The sequence below is a fragment of the Natrix helvetica genome (genome assembly GCF_964273705.1).
Source record: "Natrix helvetica genome assembly, chromosome: 2".
In the NCBI taxonomy this organism is placed as follows: Eukaryota; Metazoa; Chordata; class Lepidosauria; order Squamata; family Natricidae; genus Natrix; species Natrix helvetica.
This window is the reverse complement of record NC_138552.1, coordinates 276,626,057-276,653,126: the sequence shown is the minus strand read 5'-3', so window position 1 is coordinate 276,653,126 and position 27,070 is coordinate 276,626,057. Positions and strand designations below refer to the sequence as shown.

The 27,070-nt window shown below is 46.0% G+C and overlaps 1 protein-coding gene across 1 annotated transcript in view; it reads left to right on the top strand.

Moving 5' to 3' along the window:
* Positions 1–4,078: 4,078 nt before the first annotated feature.
* MMP28 (matrix metallopeptidase 28) overlaps positions 4,079–27,070 on the top strand; it is a 39,794-nt gene continuing 16,802 nt past the window's right edge. The window contains exons 1-3 of the mRNA XM_081944785.1: positions 4,079–4,401; positions 17,325–17,401; positions 18,509–18,696. Coding sequence (XP_081800911.1) covers positions 4,300–4,401; positions 17,325–17,401; positions 18,509–18,696 — 367 coding nt within the window. The 5' untranslated portion in view covers positions 4,079–4,299. The remainder of the gene's footprint in view (positions 4,402–17,324; positions 17,402–18,508; positions 18,697–27,070) is intronic.

Genomic DNA, 27,070 nt, shown 5'->3' with positions numbered 1-27,070 from the left:
CGCCGTGACAACATAAGTTTGACATCCCTGCTCTATTCCCGCTTTCCCTAACTAACTTTCCCTAACTACTTTTTATCATTCCAGGTTAAACTGACTTTGCCCTGGGCAGGTATAAGTACTTTCAAACAAAGAACTGGGCAATTGATTATCAGAGGTGGGTTCCTACCAGTTCGGACCGGTTCAGCCGAGTAGATAGTAACTCGGCTTGCCACGCCCCCAAGCTGGTTCTATGGTGCCGCCATCTTGTTTTTGGCTCCTGAGCATTCGCAGAAGCATTTTTAGAAGTACTGTGCATGCGCATGTAGCGCGCATCAAGCGTGCATGTTCATAGCGCACGCACATACACAGCGCATCCCTGAGCGAACCAGCAGTAGCAGCAGCTGGAACCCACCCCTGATCATTGTTATATTTCACAAATGCTAAGGGACTTATTGATACGGACTACTGCTCATCTGGGCTTCGATCAATCAAGATTTTTACATAATATAGGCAGCCCTCGACTTACAAGAGTTTGTTTAGTGACCCTTTTAAACTTACAATGGCACTGAAAAATGAGACTTATGACTGTTTTTCACATTTACAACAGTTGCAGCATCCCCCATTGTCATCTGATCCAAATTCAGACCCTTGGCAACTGACTTATATTTACGACGGTTGCAGTGCCCCGGGGTCATATATTCACCTTTTACCACCTGACAAGCAAAATCAATGGGGAAGCCATATTCACTAAACAACCATCAAAGCAACCATCACAAACAACTGCAGTGATTCCCTTAACAAGTGTGGCAAGGAAGGTGGTAAAATGGGATAAAATTCACTTAGCAAATGTCTCACTTAGCAAATGTCTCACTTAGCAAATGTCTCACTTAGCAATAGAAATTTGGGGCTCAATTGTGGCCATAAGTTGAAGACTACCTGTACTCTTTGATAAGAAAGGGTTTAAACTAGGTTACCAGCCTGTATCACAACTTTGCTATGTGCAAAATTTTCTCCTGACAGAACAGTTCTTGTCCAAATCAATTTTCAAACAGGGTCACACTGTTGTGTGTGCACTTAAGGTTTCTCATCTGGCGGTCACTTTGCAAGCCAACCTCCTGCTGTACATATCCTCTCCCACTCTAGCTAGCTGCGGGTCACAAATGTGCCCAAAACCTACAAAGAAACCATAAAATTGACTTGTTTCTTCTGGAGTAGATAAAAAACAACAAAAATCAGGAATGATAGGTGCCAGTCAGAGGTGGGTTGCTCCTGGTTCGGCCCAGTTCAGCCGAAGCGGTAGTGAAATTCAGGCCTGGGTCACAGAACCGGCAACGACCCAGGCCTGCCATGCCCCCGAACCAGTTCCCTCGCTGTTGCTGGGCCGCCGCCATTTTGGTTTTTAGTGACTGCACATGCGCAGTTCAGCGTGCGTTTGGCGCATGGGCATTGCACTTGGGTTGCTAAATGGTAGTAAAACCAGCAGCAACCCACCCCTGGTGCCAGTCCTGGCCTGATTATTTATTTAGACAGACCGAATAACCAAAGACTGGGGTTTGACCATAATCATACCATTTTCGGGAAGGGAAAGGAAAATTTCCCTGAAAATTTTCACCTACAATAGCTAATTTACTTAGTACAATAATGAAGCTACACACAAAATATTTATGCTAGAAATTCCCAGACTGGATGGAGACAGAAAATATTCTTTCTTTGGAACAGAAAGTTTTCACAAGAAAAAAAAAGTCTACATCAGTGTTTCCCAAACTTAACAACATTAAGTTACGTGGACTTCAACTTTCAGTATACCCCACCCATGAATTCCCCAGCCAGTATTCCTCAGCCAGCCATGAATTCCCCAGCGAGTCATTCTGGAAGCCATCCTGTGAGTTGACATTCACATATTTTAAAGTTGTCATGGTTGACAAAGTATATCTGTCTGAACTTCTTTATGGAGTGGAATTGGGGCTCCATCATTACTGCCGGGTGAGTCTATCCCCGTGATGGCTAAACTTTTTTTTATCATGTGCCGAAAGTGCATGTGTGCACCCATAATGCAATGCATGCGCCCCCTGCGTGCCCCACCCCCATGCATGCACATGCGACCCCCATGTGCCCTGTGCATGAATGCCAACCTCTGCACTCCCTTACCCCCTGCACATGCATGCATGACTCAACCGCATGCACCCCTCCCCTGTACATGCGTGGCAGATACCTAAAAACCAGCTGGCCGATGGGAGGCACGGTGGAGCTGAGCTGGGGCGATAGCTCAAGTACCCGCAGAGAGGGCTCTGTGTGCCACCTGTGGCACGTGTGCCTTCGGTTTGCCATCATGGGTCAATCTGATCCAGGTTTTTAAGGAAAATCAAGTGGGATGTTGTACTTAATACAGCCTTATCTCCAAGTCTGTTACCAGTCTGGGTGAGAATATGTAATGTCTGGCTAAGTAGAATTCCTGACCTGGCCCCATTGATATTGATGGACTCCTTCCATGCAGCCTGGAAAGATAGGTTTGGGGCAGAAGATAGTGTGCAATGGAGCTTTCCCCCAGGATTTAGGAACGGGGTAGGGCCATGCCAAATACATCCTGGAATGGAGACTATGAAATGGGCAGGTAGAAAAAGATTAAGCAAAACTTCCACAAATGTGTAGCTAGTCACTTTGTACATATTTCATAAGCAACATAATGTCTTAGCTCATTTTCTCAAAATATTGGAGAGTTTTCAACTTCCCTTGCTTTGATATTCTCCCATCAGCAAATCTTGAAGGGAGATATAAGAGCTCATGTGAAGTTTCTTAGAATGTTGAATGTATTTTAAAGATTGGTATTATTCTCTTAAAATTAAGAGAGGGGTTTTTGTAATGTTATTATCTCTATACTAAAAAAATGAGAGCCTAATGCTGGGAAAGATTGAGGGCAAAAGAAAAAAGGGAGGACAGAGAATGAGATGGCTGGATGGAGTCACCGAAGCAGTCCATGTGAGCTTAAATGGACTCCAGGGGATGGTAGAGGACAGGAAGGCCAGGAAGAATGTTGTCCATGGGGCTGTGATGAGTCGGACACGACTTCACAACTAACAACAACAAAAACATAGCAAACTGCCCAAAATGTGCCAAAGCTGACTTTGCTGAGACTTTATCTTGCCAAAACCACTATTGAGAAAGTCTCAACTAACCAAAGCCATGAGAAGTAACAGAAGTGCATTTTCATGGGCTGATGACCAGTGTGATTAAAGATTGAACACATGCCAGTTCTACTTCCTTTGGCTCTTAGCATGTGTATTCTGGAGATGGGTAGCCATGCACGTTCTGAAATCCATGGGGAGCACTAACTAAAAATCTCCCTGGGATTTTGTTCGAACGATGTCATTGGCCAGCTTGTTTTGGGGAATCAATGGCTCTGGTTTTTGCTGTGGCGAGTGAACGGGCAACACCCAGGTTTACTTTTCCGATTGCTGTTTGCAACATATCCATTTACTGGATGCAACCAACCAATCAACAGATCTACGTAGTCAAGCTGTTCTCCAAAGCACCTGAGGATAGAACAAGAAGCAATGGGTGGAAACTAATCAAGGAGAGAAGCAACTTAGAACTAAGGAGAAATTTCCTGACAGTTAGAATAATTAATTAATTAAACAATGAATCATTGCCTCCAGAAGTTGCGAATGCTCCAACATTGGAAGTTTTTAAGAAGATGTTGAATAACCATTTGTCTGAAGTGGTATAGGGTTTCTTGCCTAAGCAGGGGGTTGGACTAGAAGACCTCCAAGGTCCCTTCCAACTCTGCTATTCCATATTCTAGTTCATTCCCCAAGCGTGTCTTCCAGGCAAGTCCCACTTCCACGTAGCGTTTCTACTTTCCTGCTGGAGAACACCGGCTCCCATAGAAAGTATTAGGAAGGGGATCCTTCTGTTCAGAAGCAGCGGGGACTGCAAACTAAGGGGTGGGGATTAAAAAAAAACCTCCATCGCAAGTGCTGGCCTGCCTTTTCCCCCCAAGAAAAAAAAGGAACCGGGATTTTCGGGAAACGGATTTGGCTCTTCCCCCGTTCAGAGGCGCTCAGGGCGAGAAAATCCTCCCAAAGGCTGCACTTTAGCTCCTGCCCACCCCGAAGCCCCAGGAGGCGCGGGCGAGTTACGCGGCGGGGCGAGGCGAGGCGAAGCTACCTTCTCGGAGGGCTTCCAACCGGCCCTGCCCGCGAACTGGGGCGTGCTCAGTCAGCCCTGCCGGATGGGAGGAGTGACCGGAGCCGAAGGGGCTGAACGTGGCTAAGTTTCCCGGCTCCATCGATCGGTTCCTTCGGCGGGACGGGAGACGGAACGATGGCCGCGGCTGTTGCTCTGATCGCGGCGCTGCTCGGGCTCCTGCCCGCCCGGACGAGCACCGGCGCCTCCGGAGGGAGAAGCCAACCCGGAGCGGCCCAGGTGAAGGCAGGCAGGAGGGAGGGAGGGAGGGAGGCTGGAGTTCGTGACCGAGCAGGGCTTAGTCAGCCGAGAAGGGAGAGAGAGAGAGCTCTGTACATGCCCAGAGACACGATCCGCATTAGATTTCGGCCTACCGTCCCTTAAGAAAAAGGGGACTAGATAAGAGGTAACTTTCATCATAAAACTTACTTGAACGAGGCTGCGGTTCTAAAGGTTAACGATGCCATTCATACTATACGGAAGTTTTCCTGATGTGTGGGTCTAAAATTCCTCCTCCCGCCCCCCAATATATTTTGTATTATTATTTTTAAAATTATACATTTATATTGTGTGTGAACAGAGTTGATTCTGGGTATCATTCATATTAATTCAATTCACAATGACAATATTAATCATCTATATCACATTTCTCAAATTTAAGTAATCATCATTATATTGTTCAAACATACATATTCAAAAAATGCTTAACTCCTCATCTTCGCCTCTACCTTCATCTATATCTTTCTTGTTCTATCTAAACATTTCTCTCTTATATATGAACAAATGTAACTAAGTTTCATTTATATTGATCCAATTCACGTTAACATTGCTGATAATCTCTATCACATTTATCAAATCTATATATTGAGACGTCTCTTCAGTACTTAAATTCTTATCCATAAAACTCCTTCTTAGAGGATATGGAAATTAAGCTAGTTGGAGAGCCCAGACTGGCATTCCCCAGTCCTATGTTCCTGATCTCTGACAATGCTTCCTTTGTGTAGAGAGGCTCTGTTAACTCTCTACCTTAATAACTCTTAGTAGGAGTGAATGTCCATAGAGATTCTCAGTCATCCAGGCCATGGTTGTTCCAAAGGTGCTTTTTTTCTCCCAAGAAGCAACTGGACTTTCTGGTTTTTCTTTGAAGACGTTTCGCTTCTCATCCAAGAAGCTTCTTCAGCTCTGTCTGTTAGTAGGACTGTTCTTTGTCACTACTTTCCTCATTCCTTTTAAGGGCATTTAAACTAAGGGTCACCAACCTTTCAGACCTCAGGAACAACTCAATTCATAATTTTAAATCCCTCGGACCACTAATACGAATTTTTGAAAAAGATTAATAGGATTTAGTGCAATACAAAAATGCAAATAATTTTTCTGCGGACCACCAAAATTTTCTCACAGACAACCAGTGGTCCGCGGATCACCAGTTGAGCACCACTGATTTAAACTGATACCCATGCTGCAAGCCAGTTTGATGAAGTGGTTAAGGATCCAGGCTAGAAAACGGGAGACTATGAGTTCTAGTCCCACCTTAATATACAGCTGAGCGGCCTTGGGCCAATCACTCTCAACCCTAGAAGAAGACAAGGGTAAACCATTTCCGAAAAAACGTGCAGAATAAACTGCTGGGATTTATCCAGGCAGTTGCCAGGAGTCAGTGCTGACTCAAAGGCGCCCCCCCACTCTACTGTGGTCAAAGCCAGAACTGCAAAGAGGAATCTGTGGAAAGGGGGATGTTAAAAAAAAGAAGAAGATGGCAGCCACAACCATGCAACTGAAGATACGTTCCAGTGGTGGGTTCCGGATCCTGTTGCAACTGGTATGGTGCAACGGGGCCGGGCGTTCACCACATGAACACGCGCAGCATGCATGTAGCGCACGCATGCATACTTACCACCCGCGATGATCCACGAAGCCTCCGTGACGTTCCAGCTGCTTGGCGGAGTGCCGCGCAGCCGCCGTATGCTCCATGCGTGGAAATGCCAAAGAGCTCAAATACAGGTACGGACGGTGAGAGGGGGGTGGGCCCTCCGGAGCACCATACCGGAACATTACCTGGTACTCCCGGCAGGCACCGGTATGCCCATACTGGGGCATACCGCCTGCAACCCACCATTGGCACTGGTAGTCCTCGACTTATGGCCACAATTGAGCCCAAAAATTCATGTTGCTGCCAAGACAATTGTTAAGTGAGTTTCGCCCCATTTTACAAACTTTTTTTGTTAAGTGTTGTTTGTTGGTTTGTTTGTTTATTTGGATTTATATGCCGCCCTTCTCCAAAAGGACTCAGGGCGGCGTACAACATTAAAAAAAACACATATCCCAAAAGTTAAAAAAAATTAAATACGTATCCAAAAAAAACAAACCGAATTTAAAAAACAATACATTTAAAATAAGTTAAAATTAACAGGCCAGGCCGGCTTGCTGGAAAAGCCAACTTGTTAAGTGAATCACTGCAGTTGTTAAGTTAGTACCATGGGTTATTAAATGAATCTGGTTTCCCCCATTGACTTTGCTTGCCAGAAGGTTGCAAAAGGTGATCACATGATCCCGGGACACTGCCGCTGTCATAAATACGAGTCAATTACTAACTCTCTGAATTTTGACCCTGTGACCATGGGGACGCTGCAATAGTGTGAAAAATGGTCGTAAGTCACTTTTTCCAGAGATGTCATAACTTTGAACGATCACTAAATGAATTGTTGTAAGTTGAGGAGTCTCTGGGGCTGGTCTCTTCCTGAGTAGCTCAAATGAGGGAGAAGCATCGCCCGTTTGCTGAACCTTTAAACAGAATCTCCTAACCATTTTCAAGCTTTGGATTTTCAGCGTGGGGACTCAGCCAGCTGGTTGATAATCTTGCCCTTGCTGTATCGATCAATTGAGTTAAGGCAGATTAAATTATCTTTGCACCTCAATCTGAAAATCCCCCTAATCCCCAACTTCAGACTATAGATTGGAAAGGAAATCTATCTTTTGTCTAGTCATGATAGCCCAAAGCAATTTCCTACTGCATTTGCTGCATTCTGCCCCGTATACATGATACAGTTAGGCTTTGATTTACAACTCGATTTGCAACCGTTCATTTAACAACTGCTCTATGTTACGGCGGGGCTGAAAAAAGTAACTTACAACCAGTTTTTGCACTGAGGGCCATCACAGTGTCCCCGTGTTCATATGATGAAAATTGGGCCCCTAGGCAATCAGCGTAAGTTTACGACAGTTGCAGTGTCCTGGGTCACCATTTGTGTGCTTCCCAGTTGATCTCCAACAAGCAATGGAGGAATCTGGCTTGCTTAATGACTTAATAACTGCAGCAAAAAAAGGTCATAAAAGTGGATGTGATTCACTTAACAACTGCTTCACTTAGCAATAAAAGTTACAGTCCCAATTGTGGTTGTAGATTGAGAACTACCTATACCAGAGGTCCTCAACCACCAGGCTATGGCCCATTACTGGCGGGCGAGTGAAAATGTGCATATCCCACTTGCAGGAGCGGCGTGTGTGTGTGTGCGCAAAGCTCCATTTAATAATAATAATAATTATAATAATAATAATAATAATTTGAATTTATTAGCCGCTCCCTTTCCAGACAGGACTCGGGGCGGCGTACAATGGAGCATATAGAACATAAAACATGAGTACAAACACATAAACATACATATATACAAAGACACACATGCACGGAGGAGGTAACAAATTACAACATTTAGACAGTTAAAAATCACCATTAAAATACCCCAATTGTAAGAAACCCAATGTACAATTAAAATTTAAAATTTAAAAAGACAGTCAGGAGGAGTAAGAAAAATTACGGTTGAGCCAGGCCAGATAATTGAAAGAGGTGGGTCTTCAGCTGTACACGGAAGGAGCGGAGATCGGAAGTAATCCTGATGTCACAGGGCTGGGCCCATCACAGAGAAGGCTCTGCTCCTGGGTGTCGCCCCCCGACACTGTTTGGCGGACGGCACCCGGAGAAGTCCCTCTCTGTGTGAGCGAATTGGTCGTAGGGATGTGTGGGGCAGGATGCGATCCTGCATGTAACTAGGTCCTGTGCCATGAAGCGCTTTAAAGATCATAATCAAAACCTTGAAACGCACTCGGTAGACCACAGGAAGCCAGTGCAGCTCGCGCAGGAGAGGTGTTACAGGGGAGTATCTAGTCCTCCCCATAATCACCCGCGCGGCCGCGTTCTGGACCAACTGTAGTCTCCGAGTGCATCTCAAGGGAAGCCCCATGTAGAGAGCATTGCAGTAGTCCAGGCGAGACGTCACTAGCGCATGGGTGACTGTGCGTAGGGCATCCCGGTCCAATAAGGGGCGCAATTGGCGCATCAGGCGAACCTGATGGAACGCCCCCCTTGCCACGGCTGTTACATGGTCATCCATGGACAGCCGGGCATCTAGGAGGACGCCCAAATTGTGCACCTGTTCCATGGGGGCTAGTTGCACGCCCCCGATGGCCAGAGATGGAAGCAACTGGTTGAACCGGGAGGCCGGAAGCCACAGCCACTCCGTCTTGGAAGGGTTGAGTTTTAGTCGGTTGCCATCCATCCAGACCCGTACGGCCTCCAAACACCGGGACATCATTTCGACGGCCTCATTGGGGTGGTTCGGGGTGGAAATGTATAGCTGAGTATCATCAGCATACAGATGATATCCCACCCCAAAACCACGGATGATCTCGCCCAGCGGTTTCATGTATGTGTTGAACAGGAGAGGCGAGAGCACCGATCCCTGTGGCACTCCACATGTGAGTGACCTCCGGGTCGATCTCTGCTCCCCTGCCAACACACATTGCGTCCGGTCAGAGAGGTAGGAGCCAAACCACCGTAAAACGGTGCCCCTGACTCCCAGCCCCTCTAGCCGGTGCAACAGGATACCATGGTCGATGGTATCGAACGCCGCCGAGAGATCTAATAGGACCAGAATAGAGGAACGACCCCTATCTCTGGCCCTCCAGAGATCATCAACCAATGCGACCAAGGCCGTCTCCGTGCTGTGCCCGGGTCGGAAGCCGGACTGGCGCGGGTCTAGATAATCATTTTCCTCCAGGTGACGTGGGAACTGCTGTGCCACCACACTCTCTACAACCTTCGCTAGAAAAGGAAGGTTGGAGACTGGACGATAATTGACTAGGTCCGTTGGGTCCAGGGAAGGCTTCTTGAGCAGGGGCCTCACCACCGCCTCTTTCAAGGCGGCCGGTAGAAACCCCTCACCCAACGAGGCGTTCACTAGGCCCAGGAGCCAGTCGCGCGTAACCTCCCAGGATGCCAGTACAAGCCAGGAGGGACACGGGTCCAATAAACATGTGGTGGGTCGCAGACGTCCACGCAACCTGTCCAAATCCTCGATGGCAACCGAGTCAAACTCCTCCCAAAGCGGTCCCTCAAGACTCGCCACGGGCGTCTCTACTGGACCACTGAAAGGGGCCCATCCCATCCGGATTTGAGCGACTTTGTCCTGTAGATATTTCCCAAACTCCTCTGCTCTGCCCTGTAAAGGGGCTTCTCGCGGTCTCTCAAACAAGAGGGAGCGAGTCACCCGAAACAGGGCGGCAAGGCGGTTATCTGCGGACGCAATAAGAGCGGCGCAATGTTGACGTTTGGCCGCTCTTAATGCCACAAGGTACGTCCTCAAATAGGCTCGTGCCTGTGCTCGGTCAAATTCGGAACGGGAGGATCTCCAACGACTCTCTAGGCGTCTCTTGTGGCGTTTCATCACCCTTAGCTCCTCGGTAAACCAAGGGGCCAGGGTGGTTCGTCGCCGCAGGAGAGGCCGCAAAGGCGCCACCCGGTCTAGGGCCCCGGTAGTCGCACTATTCCATGCGTCCACCAGGTCCTCCACTCGGGGGCGGGTCAGGTCCACAGGAGGTGGCCCAAGCTCCGTCTGGAACCTATCTGGTTCCATCAGGCGCTTGGGGCGGAACCATCTAATACCTTCCAGTTCCACCTCCTCGTGGCGGGGGGGTAGCACCAGGGAAGTCAAGCCGGAGAAGTGAGTGATCCGACCATGACAGGGGAATAATGGCTGGATCCCCTATTCCCAGATCACTCATCCACTGGCCAGAGACAAAGACAAGGTCCAGCGTGTGGCCTCCCTCGTGAGTAGGGCCCTGAATTAACTGGGTCAGGTCCATGGCTGTCATGGAAGCCATGAACTCCCGAACCCCCTCAGACGCTTCTCCCATCGACGGCAGATTAAAATCCCCCATCACTAAAAGTTTGGGGGTCTCAACCGCCACCGATGAGATCAGCTCAAGGAGTTCAGGCAGGGCCGCTGATGTATAGCGAGGAGCCAGGTATACTATCAGCAGGCCCAACTGCCTCCCTGGGCCCCATCTCACGACAAGGGACTCACACCCGGATGTCTGTGGCACGGTGAACTCTCTCGGCTCTAAGTCTTCCCGGATAATCACTGCTACCCCACCGCCCCTTCCCTGGGCCCGAGGCTGGTGAAATGCTCGATAACCTGGCGGGCACATTTCCACGAGGGGTAAACCTCCCTCGTGGCCCAACCAGGTCTCGGTTATTCCTGCGAGGTCCGGCTCCCCCTCCAAAATTAGATCGTGAATGAGGGGGGCCTTATTAACAACGGACCTCGCGTTGCATAACAGCAGTCTCAGGCCTTGGGTCTGTAGATCCTGACCACCTAGTATGCAGGGGTTGGTACAAACGACCAGGAATGACCAAAAACCCCGGTCTCCCAACCGACTACGCGCTCTTAATCTGTCCTCGCACCTGCCCCTCCCCACGACCGTTGGTATCAAAGAGCCCTGCACAGGAATGCTATCTTCCCTCTCCTCCCCCACTCCGCTCCCTCCTCCTTCGACCACACCAAGGTGCCTGGCTCTCCCATCCCTCCTGTCTTGTTCCCCCCCCCATCCCTGTAACCCCTTACAATTTTTAAAAAACAATTAATTAAAAAACCCCTCAACGAGCGCTTCCATTTGCGCAAGTAGTGGGTGCTTGCACAGTTGAAGCTCCATTTACACAGTAGAGCGTGTGCAAATGGAGCTGTGCACACTTGTACATGTGCCTACCACTCACACAGAACCATTCCCTCCCTCCCCTTCCTGTCCACCAAGCCAGAAAGTTTGGGGACCGCTGTGGCCTACACTTTATACCATTTTGTAAACAGGAACTGGTTCCTGAGACATTCCCCCAAGATCCACTGTTGAAAGATTCATTCAGTTGGAACATGTACTCAAAAGAAGTCTGGTTCTTCATAAATAAAGATATGTGTCAGCCCCAGTAGATAGCCCAGACCATAAATTCGGTTCAACGGGAAGGCTAAAACTTCCTTTATTGGGTTTGACTCTAATACCAAAATCTTGGAAATTGTTGTGGCCCGCTGGCAGCCAGTGGAGCTGGCAGCAGAGTCAGACAGTGAGGAGGTTGGGGAGGAACATGGGCCAGTCCTGGGGGTTGAGAAAAGCTCAGATGAAGGCTCTGCATCGGAGGCAGAGAGGGAGTTAGACAGCAGTGAGGCAGAGGAACAGCTGGAGCCTGTTCCCAGTGTGCGCATGCGCAGAGCTGCCAGAAGACAAGAACAACTAGGAAAGCAGGGTCGACTTAAGAGTAAAGTCACACCTTGGAGGTGATTGGCCCCTCCCATAGGAAACAAAAGAGGAACAAATGGGGAGTGGGCTTTTGCAGGAAACAATTTGTTCATTCGGTCCAGAAAGTTCTGCTTGTGATTATAAGAGACTCTGTGCCAAGTTTTGCTTTGCCCTGTGTCTGGAAACTAGTTATCTGGCAGCCCTCTTAATGAGATAAGGTGCATGTGGATAAACACTCCTCTCACAGTCGTGTAAATAAAAGAGGTTTTTATTGGGACTAAGACTTTGGTTCTTGCTTTCTAAGGAAGCCTGGGTCAGAACACAAGTCTAATTGTGCTATATTTCCTCCCCCTCCCCCTGATAATTCAGTAAATTAGGTGGCATCCAGCTGAACTGATTCTAAATGTTATCTGGCTGCCCTGGATTTAAAAAAAAAATCAGCCCTTTTGCCTCCTACAAGGTAATCTTCCTTACTCTCTACACCAGGGGTGTCCAAACTTGGGAACTTTAAGACTTGTGGACTTCAACTCCAACTCCCAGAATTCCCCAGCCAGCCATGCTGGCTGGGGAATTCTGGGAGTTGAAGTCCACAAGTCTTAAAGTTCCCAAGTTTGGACACCCCTGCTCTACACTACCTGTACGTGAATTCTGGACCCCAGAAAGGGCTTTGGCTAAATCCTGATTAAAATGAAGGCATTCATTGGGCAGAAGGTATATAAGCATCTGGACTATGAGGTTAAGCATCAGCACTGAAATCACCTGCCGTATCTGTCTGGCTAGACCAGTGGCTATGAAAGTCATTCCATGGGCTAGCAAACAGGATTCAGCTGGAAAAGAAGCTGGACAACCAGTGAAAATAGGACAGGCTAAGGCAGGGCTGTCAAACTCGATTTCATTGAGGGCTACATCAGGATTGTGTTTGATCTTTGGGGGGGGGGCAGGTGGGCATGGCCAGCTCAACATCCCTCTTGTCACGACGGCCTCCTGCAGCCCTCTGCCAGAGAAAACGGAGCTCGTGCCCCTGAACTCTGTTTTTGCTGGCAGAGGTCTGCAGGAGGCCTTGCGGCCGAAAACAGAGCTCCCCTAAGCTCTGTTTTCACTGGCAAAGGCACAGTGGGCTGGTTCTTAGCTGTTTCCAGGGTAACCCTGCAGGCCACATCTAATCACCCCATGACAGGATCCGGCACATGGGCCTTGAGTTTGACACCCCTGGTTTAAGGGGTGCAAGTGTTACCCAAACAGCTCCATGTTCCCACTCATTGCCAGTCTTCTCTGTTCAGCATCAGTGTCACATTGTAGTTGGTTCCCAGACTGATAAGGATTTAGGAGACCATTGTATAAACAACCAGCTGCCAGATTTCCTGTTACCAGCAAAGACACCTGCTGTATAAAAGTTGTTTGACAGAAAATCAGAACGTCTCCATCCTGTAACCACATGGGGAGGTGCTGGCTGTAAAGTCAGCTGCTGTAATTCTTGCAGCCCCATCAGAAAAGAAACTCCGAGGAAATTGTGCTCGAAAAAGATGTGGCCCTTGGCTTTGAGACAGCTGCTAAAGAACTTGACAGTCTGCCACCTGCAGCAGCTCATCTACCAGTGGGATAGATCCTGTAGAAGTGTGCGCAGGACCTGAGGCTTCTGTTGAAATGACAAAACTAGCCACATGCCAATGTGATGCAGGCTTCCTTTCTTCTGCGTATGCTTGCAACATTACTTGTGCTTGCAAAGAGCTGTGGTGGCGCAGTGGTTAGAATGCAGTACTGCAGGCTATTCTGCCGGCTGCCTGCAATTTGGCAGTTGGAATCTCAACAAGCTCAAGGTTGACTCCGCCTTCCATCCTTCTCAGACGGGTAAAATGAAGACCCAGATTGTTGGGGGCAATAGGCTGACTCTCTAAACTAGTTAGAGAGTGCTGGAAAGCACTGCGAAGCGGTATATAAGTCTAAGTGCTAATGCTAAGTGCTATTATGACACAGGCGAAAGAGGAGTGGACCTTGTATCCTAACAGTGCAATGTTAGTTTTGTCATTTGTCAACCTCTTGGCCCCCTTTCCCATTCCTTAACTCCCTGGAGTAACCCTCCTAATTTGCAGAAAGCATCTGCTTAGAAATGCTTTTCCCAGCCTCTTTCTTTGGCATTACTACTTCATGTCCTAACAAGAACACACAGTTTAATTCTTGCTTTCTCCGCTGTCTTGTAGGAACAAAGAGCTTCTCTCCCATCCTCTCTAAAATTCTGGTCCTTATGGGGCTACTTGTCATACAAGCAGCAGTCAGTCTTGACACGCCTTGATTTGTGGTTTCTGGGGGCAGCCTCTGGACTTAAGCCCGGAGAGAAATTAATGAGGCGAGTGGGTTGTCTGCGTCTGTGCGTCTTTCCTTTTTTCCCCGTTGCACAGAACAAATGGGAGAGATATCTCTTCAGTTTAGAGCATGTTTTGCATTGTGTTTTCCCATGATGCTCACTTCTTTATTTCCTGCTGTTTCGGAGTATTCTATAGAAAATGGAATTTCCTCCTTGGGGAAATTAGGGTGGGGGGAAGAGATCCAGATTTACTTATGGCTCCTGTGGTCAAGAACAGAGCTGTTAAAAAGCTGTTTTGAAGGAGAGTTGAGAGCCCTAATTTGAGTTGACTCATGAAGCAACTTTTAATCCTGATGTTATCTGGCCAGTTAATAGCGTTAGGTTTTCTCTGCCAAGTGTCAATTTGGAACTGGTGTGCAGAGGAGGGAACTCAAATGTTTATTTTTTATGAACACATTTTATCTCTTTCTCAGCCTTACAAAACTTACCAAATTAGACATTCTCCCCAATTAAAACTGGATCAGTTTCACTCCTCGAAATGTTGACTGTACAAGCTAAATATCACACATTTAAATTCTTTTCATGATTGCTTTGAAATCTTCTGCTGACTTCTGTGAAATAAGATTTCTTGGCAAACCTTTTCAGCACCAAGTGCCAAAACAGGAGTGTGCGCTCCACGTCTGGGGCTGCGGAACTGGGTTGTCGATGGGGATGTCCGCCACCCCGATGGGATCAGGGAAGTGCGAGCCCCCCCGAAAGGCCAGACGAAGCTGGTGCATGTGCACCACGCACCCATTCGCGCCAGAAACCAGAAGACCAGGCAGCAGCAGACCCACATCCACATGCTGGAAATCAGAAGATCCTCTGCCTGGCGCAAGCATGCACACCAGGCAGCTGCTGTTCTGGTTCCTGGCGCTCCCGCATACGTAAAGACCAACTGCCCAGCGAGCTGGAACTGGGAAGACGGTTATAGGTTGTCTGAAGAGGAACAATACCACATTCTTTCTACTAGGACTTTGACATTCTCTGTTGCTCAATCTCGGTCTAAACAGCTGGATTTCCGTCTGCTCCTGATTAACCTCCCTACTGCGGCTACATAAAGCAATTATTTTATTTGTATTTCTGTCAAGATGCACATATAACCTTTCATCTCTGCTTCCAAGGCACTTTACAAAATCTTACAAGAACAGACATTTTGTACTGTGGGAGAGTGAGGGAAGTGATAAAAATAAGAGATTAAATAACATATAATACCATAGGTATATATAAATAATTACATATTATCCACACACATGCACAAATATAAAAATAATCATCGCCAGCTAAACCCATTGCAGGATGAGGACTTTTTAATGGAAAGATCTTACTAAGCTAGTCCAATAAAGTTAGCATAATAGATCTTTTTGGACTATTCAATTGAAGGCCTAAAGTCACCCAGTCAGTTTCTGTGTCTAAGGGAGGATTAAAATCTGAGTCTCCCTCTCAGCAATATTTTAACTATTACATTATATTGTCTCTTGCATATGTGTGCACGATTCCAAAAAAACCCCAATACTTTGATTTTCTACAAGGATTTTTTCCTTCCCATTACAACTGAAGCTATGGAAGTCTGCTAATTACCGGTCAGGAAAATGTCTTCCTTGCACTGTTTATATTTTCCCATAATTGATACAAATCTGGTAGCGGTCACCCATTGTTACCCATTGTTATGAGGGCATTTCTCAACATCATTACAATTGTATCCATGGTGATCTTGTCACAGCAATTTCCTGAAATGCTGATGAATATGCATAACTAATTTTTTTGGCAGAAGGTATTCTCATTAGTTGTTTTCACATGGTAGAGATTAAGGAAATTCTTTAGGTGATACATTTGTTGTTGCACAACAATCTGGGTGATCACCAGGGTCAACATTAACTCAAAGGCACGCATACCCATCCACCCACAACTCCATACGCAAACGTATCTTTTGACAAACTCTACACAAGCATACCAACTGACTGGCCTTGTATGTTCCATCTATCCTGTCCGTCTGTCCACCCACCCACCCACCCATCCGTCCATCCATCCATCCATCCACCCATCCACCCATCCATCCATCCATCCATCCATCCATCCATCCATCCATCCATCCATCAATCCATCAATCCATCCATTTGCCAGTAAGCCATCCATTTTGTCTATTGTAACATGCCAGGAAGGAAAACAAAAAGTGGAAGGGAAACATAATTGTGTGTGTTATTTGCCTCTGATCTCCTCCCATTGCCCAGGGATGTTGACATAGTGGTAAAAAGCCTTGTCAATTTCACTTTGAAGCTGATAGGAATAAAGGGTCAGTAACAACTAATTCTTCTCCCCATTTCAGGATTGATGAAAATGGCATTCCCCTGCCCCCACCTCTCCACACAGTGTTTTTCGGGCCCTTCCCGAACCCAAACCCTTCCATTCTGCTATTGTTTCCAGATCTTCTAGAAATATTTGATGATGGTTTTTGTTGTTTTCATTTTGTTTCTAAAAAAAAACCTCTGGCAAATATGGAGCAAATGTCGCTCCCTTCCCAAACATTCCATTTCTGCATCAGTAAAAAATTACTTTCAGTCCACACAAGAGAATTAAAAGAAAGTGTAGATGGGGGAATCACCTGTAATTTGGCACTTTCTGCTGCGCTAAAGCATAAACATAAACAATTAAGGGTTTCCCCCCCTCCTTATTAATCTCTTTCAGATTTCCTCCTTTTCCAGGCTTCTCCTTTTTTCCCCCCAAGAAAAATGTAGTCATGGTACATATTGCAGATATTGCATTATCAGGTCTTCTGTTGTGGGGATGTCTTTGTTGATTATCTGGTCTTTGGAGAATAATAGGGCTGGAAAAGGAAGTTCTCTTCCTTTTGCTCTGCTCAGTCTGGAATGAATTTGTTTTAGGAATCAAAAGCTGATAAGGAAAGGGAGTGCTGGGAAAAACAGAGGTGATAGAGACAAAGATACAATAACTACAAGAAATCTGGCAACTCAGAATTGAAAGGGGCTCCTCGGCAGGCACAAACAGGGTTTGAAGTGGGAGGCATGCAGCTACAAATGGATATTCTTTCAGCTGAGTATTTAAAAGAGGGAGCTAACTATAATTTCTAAAACAGACCAAGAATATTCAGAATACCAAGTATGTAAAGACTTTCACAATCCTTGCGTAGAAAAGTGGTGGGTTTTGTTACAAGGAAATAATAAAAGAATGCCAGGGGTTTGTTTGTTTGTTTTTCATATAAAGCCTAGTGTCTTATCTATTATTATTTATTTTGATTTGATTTTAGAGGTTTCTGGAGAAATATGGCTATTTTGAGTCTGTGCACCAAGTACCGGACTTAGCAGGATTCCCCGATGCCATAAAGTAAGCCTGTGATTCTCATTCTTCTCTTTCTGATTTTAGTTCTTGACTTCCATCTCCGTTTAATATCTAGCTAATCCCTAAATCCCAGGCCTTCCTATGCACTCTGTTGTTAGCTTAGACCATGCAGCTGGCCAGCTTTCATTGACAACGGGTTCTGCTTATTGGTTTCCCTTGTATGGGCTTAGTTTCTTTTGTAGTATGACCAATGCAGCAGTTTTGACACAGCTGGTAGATTCCTCAAATGCCAATGCTGCCTCCTGGACTCAGGCCATCTGCCACTGCTCCCTCTTTCTTTCTTAAATCTTTTATTTCCTTTCCCTGCTACCAGCTTCATGTTTTGTAGGATTATAGTGACAAATGCTTAAAAATGGCATGGTAGCCTAGTGGTAAAGACGCTCGCCTCACATTTGGATGGTTGAGGGTTCAATTCTAGGTAGCGGCAGACGTTTCTCTCCTAGGGCGCAAAGAAAAAATATCTGTTATGAACTCTGCCTAGGTGTCAGGAAGGGTGTCCAGCCAGTAAATGTTCAGCTCTACCCAGTTGTGACTCTATCCAGATAGGGACTATAGGGCCATAAAAAGGGGAAATTGTGTGTTTAAAAACCAAGGGCTAAATCAGTATTTCTCGATTTATTTATTTAAAACATTTACCGTATTTTTCGGACTATAAGACGCACCAGTGTATAAGACGTACCAAGATTTCAAAGAGGTAAATAGGAAAAAAAGGTTTTTGTCTTCCTCAGCTCCCAGGAGCACTCTGCAGGCTTCAGCAGGGCTGGGGGAAGGCAAAAACACCTTCGTTTTGTGAAAAATGGCCCGTTTTTCGGGGTCAGGGCTTCGGGAGGCCAAAAATGGCTGTATTTGGTGTATAAGACGTACTAACATTTCCACGCTATTTAGGGGGGAAAGATGCATCTTATATAGCCACCCATCTTTCAACCAAATCTGGATGTCTCCAAATCAATGCTGTCAACTTTAAGATGTGTGGACTTCAATTGCTTAGCCAGCCATGAAGTCTGCGAATCTTCAAGTTGCTGAGGTTGAGAAATACTGGCTTAAACGAAGGAGCGTCGTGCGACTTCCATCCCACTTCTTGAACTCTTACAGGGAATTTCAAAGGATTTCTCACCTGCCCGTCAGTGGCGCCCTGGATGCCATCACTCTCCATCACATGAGTCTCCCTCGCTGTGGTGTCAAGGATGCAGAGAGCCACACGGCATGGAAGAAGCGCATGGACGCCCTGTTCTCAGGAGGGAAAGCCAGGAAGAGTCGCAGGAAACGATACTGGCATCAGAGTAAGTCTGCTTGAGTTTGTAAATATGTATCCTCCTCCTGGGGCAGGTTGTAATTTCCAACTGTTGTTTTAAAGTGGGAACTCCAAGACTCCAAGGCAGAGGTCTTCAAACTTGGCAACTTTAAGACTTGTGGACTTCAACTCCCAGAAGTCAATAGTTGCCTGGAGAATTCTGGGAGTTGAAGTCCACAAGTCTTAAAGTTGCCAAGTTTGGGAAGCCCTGCTCCAAGGAGATGTCCAGCAGCCCCATGGAGTTTCTGAGCATCTACTCTATGTCTAGTACAGATCCAGGCACAAGAGACCTTTGGAAACTCTCTATTCAATTTCTGGGAAGAATAATTGGATGGGTAATTTTTCTAAGGGAAGGTGACGTTATCTGATGGTCTTTGAAGGAGAAAGCTCCTCTGTTAGCAGCATTACTCCTGAAGAAGTCCAATGTAAAGATTTCCGTCCTGAGGTCTTCTCTTGATGTTGAGTGGAAATGTGGGATGCCTGGGAGAGTTGCAGACCAAAGAAGACTTGAGTGTAGCAATAGCAATAACAACAGCATTTAGACTTATATACAGCCCCAAAGTGCTTTAGGGCATTCTGTGGGCAGTCTACTACAATGTAGACGTGTTTGCATACTAGCCCCCAACAATCTGGGTTTTTTACCGACCTTGGAAGGATGGAAGACTGAGTTAACCTTGAGCCCCATCAGGATCAAACTCCAGGCTGTGGGCAGAATTTGCCTGCAATACTGCACTTAACCACTGCACCACATCAGTGTACAATGAGAGACGGTCCTATGCCCGTGCGTACATTCATAAACAATACAGTTCTTGGCTACTTCCTAATTAAGAGTGCCATGCATTAGAAATTCTTTTCTTTATGAGGAAAAGTTCTTTCGTCAGCATGTATAAGAATGAATAGAGGAAAATACAATAGATGTTCTCTATCTGCACTTTACACTGGACATACTTTTCAAAGTATGCAGGCCAGTTTCCCAGACACACCTGTAATTCAGGAAGAGCATCGGCAAACGACCTGGCCACCTAGCCTTCCAAAGCACGGCCACTTGGAGAAAAGACCATTAGGAGGGATAGTTAGGACAACTTTCAGTTTCTTTTTCCTTTTCATTTATTTATTTATTTACTTACTAGCCAATAACCCGCCATTGCCCAGGTATTTATTTATAGGGGGGAAATGTTTGGATCAAACATAATTTCTAATGTTGGATTTTCCCCCTTACCAGAGGGAGCCCCCTTGTGGATTACTAGGAAGCCATTACCATGGCAACTCCACTGCACTGCACAGTAGAAGCCATTTTATGGCAGTACAGTAGAATCTATTTGAAGGCACAACAGGCTGTATCTTAACAGAACACACACACCAAGGGGTTTAGGGCTGTCTTACCCCCACAGTATTTGTTTCCAGAGAGTAAGTCATCTGTGTACCAAGTTTGATTGAAATTGCTCTAGGCATTCCAGAGTTATGCTGGAACATACAAACACACAGCCTTTTCTATATACCATATTTTTCGGAGTATAGGATGTGTTGTGGCCCAGCAGGAGCCGTTGCAGCTGCCACCAGACTCCGAGAGTGTGGGTCCCTATGAGTCGGCTCTGGAGAATGAGGAGGATCTTGGGCAGGGTTCTGACTCTGAGCAGGGATCGGAGAGTCTGGTCGGCCACTAGGAGGCACCTGAGGCATGGAGCAGCGGTGAGAGCCAAAGGAGGGGGGCTCCTGATGCCATGCCTTGGAGCAGTGGGGAGGAGTCACGGGACAGTGAATCAGAGATCAGCAGGGAGTTCTTGGACGCTCGTTATCGCCGTGCCCACAGACGCAGGGAGCGAGGGCGCAGTTATCGGCGGTAAGGGCTCTCAGCTGCTGATAAGTAGACTCCCCTTCAGGCTATAAAAGGGTTGACTGAGCATACGCCCTTTGCAGCAGTCAACAAAGAAATCCTGCAAGAAGTTTGGTCTTGGAAACGTAGCAGGCTGGATAGCTGCTTTCCTGTCTTGTGTTTGTGAGCCTTGTCGTGGTGGTTTACTGCCAAGGATCTGTCTGTCTGTCTGTGTAATAAACCCTGTTAAAATAGTATTGTTCCGGAGCATGTTCTGTGTGGGCAAAGGAAGAAGGGGGGTCAGAACAAGGATTATTATTTTTATTTATTTATTTCTTCACACTTCTAGACCGCCCCCTCTCCCAAAAGGGACTTGGATGCATCTTTCCCCCCCCAAAAAAAGAGGGTGAAAATCTGGATGCGTCTTATACACTGAATACAGCATTTTTGCCTCCCGAAACCCCACCCCCTTTGCAAAAATGGACGTGCAGAAGGTTTGGGAGGCTTGCAGAGTACTCCTGTGGTCTGGGGAGGGCAAAAACAAGCAAAAGAACAAGCCATTTTTGCTCATTTCCCCCCCCCCCCCAAGCCCCCAGGAGCACTCTACGAGCCTCCCAAACCCTCTGCATGCCCCCCCCTTTTTTTTGCAAAAAACAAGGAGTGCAGAGGGTTTGGAAGGCCTGCAGAGTGCAAAAACTTTTTTTTTTAATCTACCTGTTCAAAATCTTCTTCTTCTTATGCTCCGGTGCGTCTTATAATCCAAAAAATATGGTAGATAGATAAAAATGATATAGCTGCCCATCTCACAACAAGTGACTCCGGGAGGCATACAGGGCAAAAAAGTACAAAAACAATAAACATGTCAAACACGTTTATATTAAAAAAAGAAAAAAAACCCACACAGGGAGATTTAATCAGCAACGAATGTGTTCTGCTTGCTGGACTCATTCCAGAAAATTTAAAAAAGAAGAAGTGCTGACTAAATAAGCCCTGAACCACTTATTCACGTTGGGAATTTCAAGTGCCAGGCATTAAGCTCTTTGCCTACTTACCAGCTCGGTTGGCTTAATAGCTTTCCTAGACAGCAGAAGTCAGAGAAGCTGAGAGAGCAGCTGTTCGGAGACACCCCCCCCCCCCGATTAGATATTTGCTCTAACTACAGTGGTTTCCACCAAGGTCCTCTGTTCCAGCGGACCTAATGGTCGAAGGGTCTGACAGCTCCCTATAAAAGGGCTGCTGTCAGACTCAACCTTCGCTGGATTGTTCTCACTTGTACTTAATAAAGAGCTGTTGTTACCGTTAAGCCTGTGTGTGCCTATCCATTACCCGATCAAACACCCCCCGGAAACATTTGAGTGGAAGGATTAAGTAAATTGCCTGTGCAAGCTTCAAATTGGGCCTGACAAGGCTGCATCTGGGTAGGAGGCCAGAAAACACCGGGTTGCCGACCCCCCACCTGCGAAGTTTTCACGGTTGTCTTCTCTAGCGTGAAACCGGCCTGCTCTAGCGTGAAATCGGCCTCCTTCTTCCCCTCCCTGCATTTGTGCCTGAGGATACAATACAATACAATAGCCGAGTTGGAAGGGACCTTGGAGATCTTCTAGTGCAACCCCCTGCCTAGGCAGGAAACCCTATACCGTTTCAGACAAATAGTTATTCAACATCTTCTTAAAGACTTCCAGTGTTGGGGCATTCACAACTTCTGGAGGCAAACTGTTCCACTGATTAATTGTTCTAACTGTCAGGAAGTTTCTCCTCAGTTCTAAGTTGCTTCTCTCCTTGATTAGTTTCCACCTAATGCTTCTTGTTATGCCCCCAGTGCTTTGGAGAATAGTTTGACTCCCTCTTCTTTGTGGCAACCTCTGAGATATTGGAACACTGTTATCATGTCTCCCCTAGTCCTTCTTTTCATTAAACTAGACATACCCAGTTCCTGCAACCGTTCTTCATATGTTTTAGCCTCCAGTCCCCTAATCATCTTTGTTGCTCTTCTCTGCACTCTTTCTAGAGTCTCCACATCTTTTTTACATCGTGGCGACCAGAACTGAATGCAGTATTCCAAGTGTGGCCTTACCAAGGCATTATAAAGTGGTATTAACACTTCACGTGCTCTTGATTCTATCCCTCTGTTGATGCATCCTAGAACTGTGTTGGCTTTTTTGGCAGCTGCTGCAGACTGCTGGCTCATACATATTTAAATGGTTGTCCACTAGGTTATGTACCTGGATTTATTTATTTATTTATTTATTTATTGCATTTGGAGGGTGCCCTGACTCTAAATGACTCGGAGAGGCTCGTACTATACAACACAATAACAGAGTTGGAAGGGACCTTGAAGGTCTTCTAGTCCAACCCGTGCCTAGGCAGGAAAAACCCTATACCATTTCAGACCAATACTAGTTTAAAGAAACACGAAGACCAGTGAAATAATAGAAAAAATGATACACCTCTAGAGAAAGCAAGGTAATAACCAAAGAAGAACAAGAACCAGGTTTGCCTAGTAGTTTTCAGAAGTGGTATTTATCCAGTTCTGGCCGGTTCTAGCAAACCGGTAGCGGAAATGTTGAGTAGTTCAGAGAACCGGCAAATAGCACCTCTGAGTGGGCCCCACTCCCAATCTATTTGCTCCCTCCTGAGTCCCAGCTGATTGGAGTCTCAGCTGATCGGCTGGGTCTACTTCTGTTGCCCTGCACAGGAGAACGGAGCTGGAAAGCAGGTTAGCAGGGTGGGGAGGGAATGGGGATTTTACAGAATCCTCCCCCACCCCAGGAGTGGGAAGGAAATGAGGATTTTGCAGTATCGTTCCCCTGCCACGTCCACCAAGCCATGCCCACAGAACCGGTAGTAAAAAAAATTGAATCCCACCACTAGTAGTTTTATCTAAACTAACGAGTGGTGGGATTCTGGAAGACTGTGAGTTCTAGTCCCGTCTCAAGCATAAAAGCTGTCTGGGTGACTTTGAGCCAGTCACTCACTCTCTCAGCGTAATCTACTTCACAGGGCTGTTGCTTTGGGAAAAATAGGAGATGGAAAGAACGCTAGGTATGTTTATTGCCTTGAGTTGTTTATAAAAATAATGAAGGTGGGATAAACACATTCTAAGCTAAGCTAAAAGAAGAAAGTATGGTTCTCCCCCCCCCCTTCCTCCCTATCTGTGACCAATTGTGGGATCCTTTGGGGAAAATCTACCCTATTTCTACTGAGTTGTCTTGTCTTACGTGAAATATATGCCTCTCCCTCAACCTCTCTTCACCGGATTTAGCTTTCAGTCCTTCAATCATCCTCACTGCCTTCTCTTGCTTGTAGCTCCAATTTGTGAGAAAGTGAAACCTTTGTAAAGTGTGGTAACACAACCAGACACTGTACTTATTCTGGGGTTTAGCAGAACAGAATGAGATGAAAGGTAGCCCTAGACTTAAGATCATTCACTTAGCAACCTTTTAAAGTTACAGTGGTGCAGAACAAAAATCCATTCCTCACGCTTCTGACCAGTGCTTGCATTTACAACCGTCGCACTATCCCCTTAGTGATGTGATCGCAGTTTGGTTGCTTCGCAGTTGGCTCACATTTATGACCGGTTGCAGTGAACCTGCATGAAACCGGCATGAAATCACATGACTGCATTTGACAATAGTTTTGTTGAAAACCGGCATTTACTTCAGGTTTTCAGCAAAACTGGTCCATAGAAAATCATTGGTTCACTTAACAACTAGGATATTTGCTTAATGACCACTGCAATAAAGGACATCGAATTGGGTGGGCCACATAGGTGACCCCATTTAAGAGTGTTGTGACTTACAATAACCATGAGACAGCACTGTGCAGCAGCTACCAAAAAAGCCAACACAGTTTTAGGCTACATAAACAGAGGGCGTGAAGTATTGATACCACTTTATAATGCCTTGGTAAGGCCACACTTGGAATACTGCATTCAGTTCTGGTCGCCACGATGTAGAAAAGATGTGGAGACTCTAGAAAAAGTGCAGAGAAGAGCAACAAAGATGATTAGGGGACTGGAGACTAAAACATATGAAGAACGGTTGCAGGAACTGGGTATGTCTAGTTTAATAGAAAGAAGGACTAGGGGAGACATGATAGCAGTGTTCCAATATCTCAGGGGTTGCCACAAAGAAGAGGGAGTCAAACTAGTCTCCAAAGTACCTGAGGGTAGGACAAAAAGCAATGGGTGGAAACTAATCAAGGAGAGAAGCAACTTAGAACTAAGGATAAATTTCCTGACAGTTAGAACAATTAATCAGTGGAACAGCTTGCCTCCAGAAGTTGTGAATGCTGCAACACTGGAAGTTTTTAAGAAGATGTTGGATAACCATTTGTCTGAAGTGGTGTAGGGTTTCCTGCCTGGGTAGGGGGGTTGGACTAGAAGACCTCCAAGGTCCCTTCCACCTCTGTTATTCTATTCTATTCATTATGGTCATAACTCAAGGACAGTAGGGCTAAGAAGAACCAGATTGTAGCAAACTACTGAATAATCAATTTTTAAAAATGATGTCGGAAGCTTTAGAAAGGTTTTACAAACAAATGGTGGCAGTTGGAAGTGGGCCTGGCCCTTGCTCTAAGCAAGGGGGGGGGAAAACCCCACACAGTGGTTGCTTTTTTGCCATGAAAACTAATACTGCAAGAAAACCTTTCCCCTTTGTAAATGATTTTTTGCCTTCCTGCAAGGAACACACCTACAATTTGAGTCTGAGATCCCTGCGGCTCATTTTACAAGGTTTGAGTCATGGTTCCCCCCCCCCCCCTTAAAAATCTTAATTGCAGCTGTCATTTGTAGCTATCACTTTGTGGGGAAATAAACAGTTTGCACCCATCCCAAATGCAGGTGTGCTTCTTCGGGCCTGTTGAAACTGGACTGTGTGTTTCACTTCCAGATAAACATTGGAAGTGAGGCCCTTATAAAATGGTTGATCCTGTTATCAGTTGATGCCTGTTAGGACAGACAGACTTTTGTTACGGTTTTTAAAACTTTTGTACTTGAGCCCCTGGAGATAGAAAGAGTAGCTCTATTCACAAATCATAAACTTGTCAGTCCCATTTTAGCCTAACATTTTGTCCGTGCTTTGTTTGTAGATTTGTGCTTCAGTGAATTCTGTAGAGCTAGAAAACTAGAATAAAGTAAAACCGGGTTTAAATTAACCGAACCTGAATTCCCACTCAACCTGAGGGCCAAAATAATCGATTTCCTGCATTTGCACAATTCAAGCTTGGTTTTGAAACACACTAAGCCGGAAATAAGTTAACATGCTTAGCCTTAATCATATTAAGCCTGCTCTTGAATACATATTTTCTTCCAGGTTCAGAAGATTTTATGAGAACGCAGTCTAAAAGTGCCATGGGGGGAAAAAACAATTGGTGGATGCCTCAGAGCAAATCTGGCTGTCGGGTTTTGGAGACTGTCCAGCTTTGGCAAATTTAGGCCCAGAATTAAACAGCAATGGCTGCGGGGCAGCTGTGTTTCCCTATTTACAGAGAGTGATTACAGAGAGATAGAAGAGAATAATTGTAGCTCAAGGTTATACTGTGGCATCCTTGGTGCTGTGTGAGCTTGGCTGTTTTCTTGCAGATGTTTCATCCCCATACTAGACAACACCATCAATGCTAGAGGGGAATGGGGTTTACTCTATTTTTGTATGCTAGTGGCTTGCCCTATAAGTGTTAGTGGTGTATTGGTGGTAGTTCCTTGTTTAATCTGTTGTTTATTGTTAGCTTGTTTGTCTGACTTGGTAGTTCCTTGATTGAGGTATTGCTTACTTCTTGATTATCTATCACTAATCTTGTGTTAACCCCTGCTCATCTTGGTGTTGATTGCTGGTGAGATGTTTTGATCTTTTTGTTTCCTTTTTTGGTTTTCTGATTGTCTCATTTGAATAGTATGTAGATGCTGTTTATCTCTATGTGCCTGTTGCTGGCTGATTTGTCTGAGGGCCAGTCTTCCTCTGTGATAATCTTCTGTTTGAAAGCTTGTCAGAGTAATCCTTTGACTGATGGTATCCTTTAAGGGAAGTCTTACAATAGCAAATCCAGTTCTTAAAATTAATTATAAGGAAGGAGAGTAGGGGCTTTGAAGTTGTCCATCTATGGCAGAAGTGGGGAACTATGGCTCTTTTACGACTTGTGGACTTCAACTCCCAGAATTGAAGTTCACAAGTCATAAAAGGACCATAGTTCCCCACCCTTAATCTTTGGTAAGCATGTGAACACAGGAGGAATCATCCCCCCTCAAAAATTGAAATAACCAACTTTTGATTGCTTTCCTCAACCAGTTGGATGGAAAGGAATCTTTCAGGGGAAGGATGCCATTCCAGTGTGTGTGTGTGTGTGTGTGTGTGTGTGTGTGTGTGTGTGTGTGTGCGCGCGCGCGCGCGCGCACAATGGACCAAGAGCCACTTCTAAGAACCCCGTAGATGACATTCGTTAAAAGAGGGCACCCACAAGAAGTCTGCCATTCTCAATTTAATTGGGTGGGAACCTATGGTCCCAAAGAGGTATTAATTGAACAAGAATGGTGGAAGCTTGGTCTATAGCCCCTGGT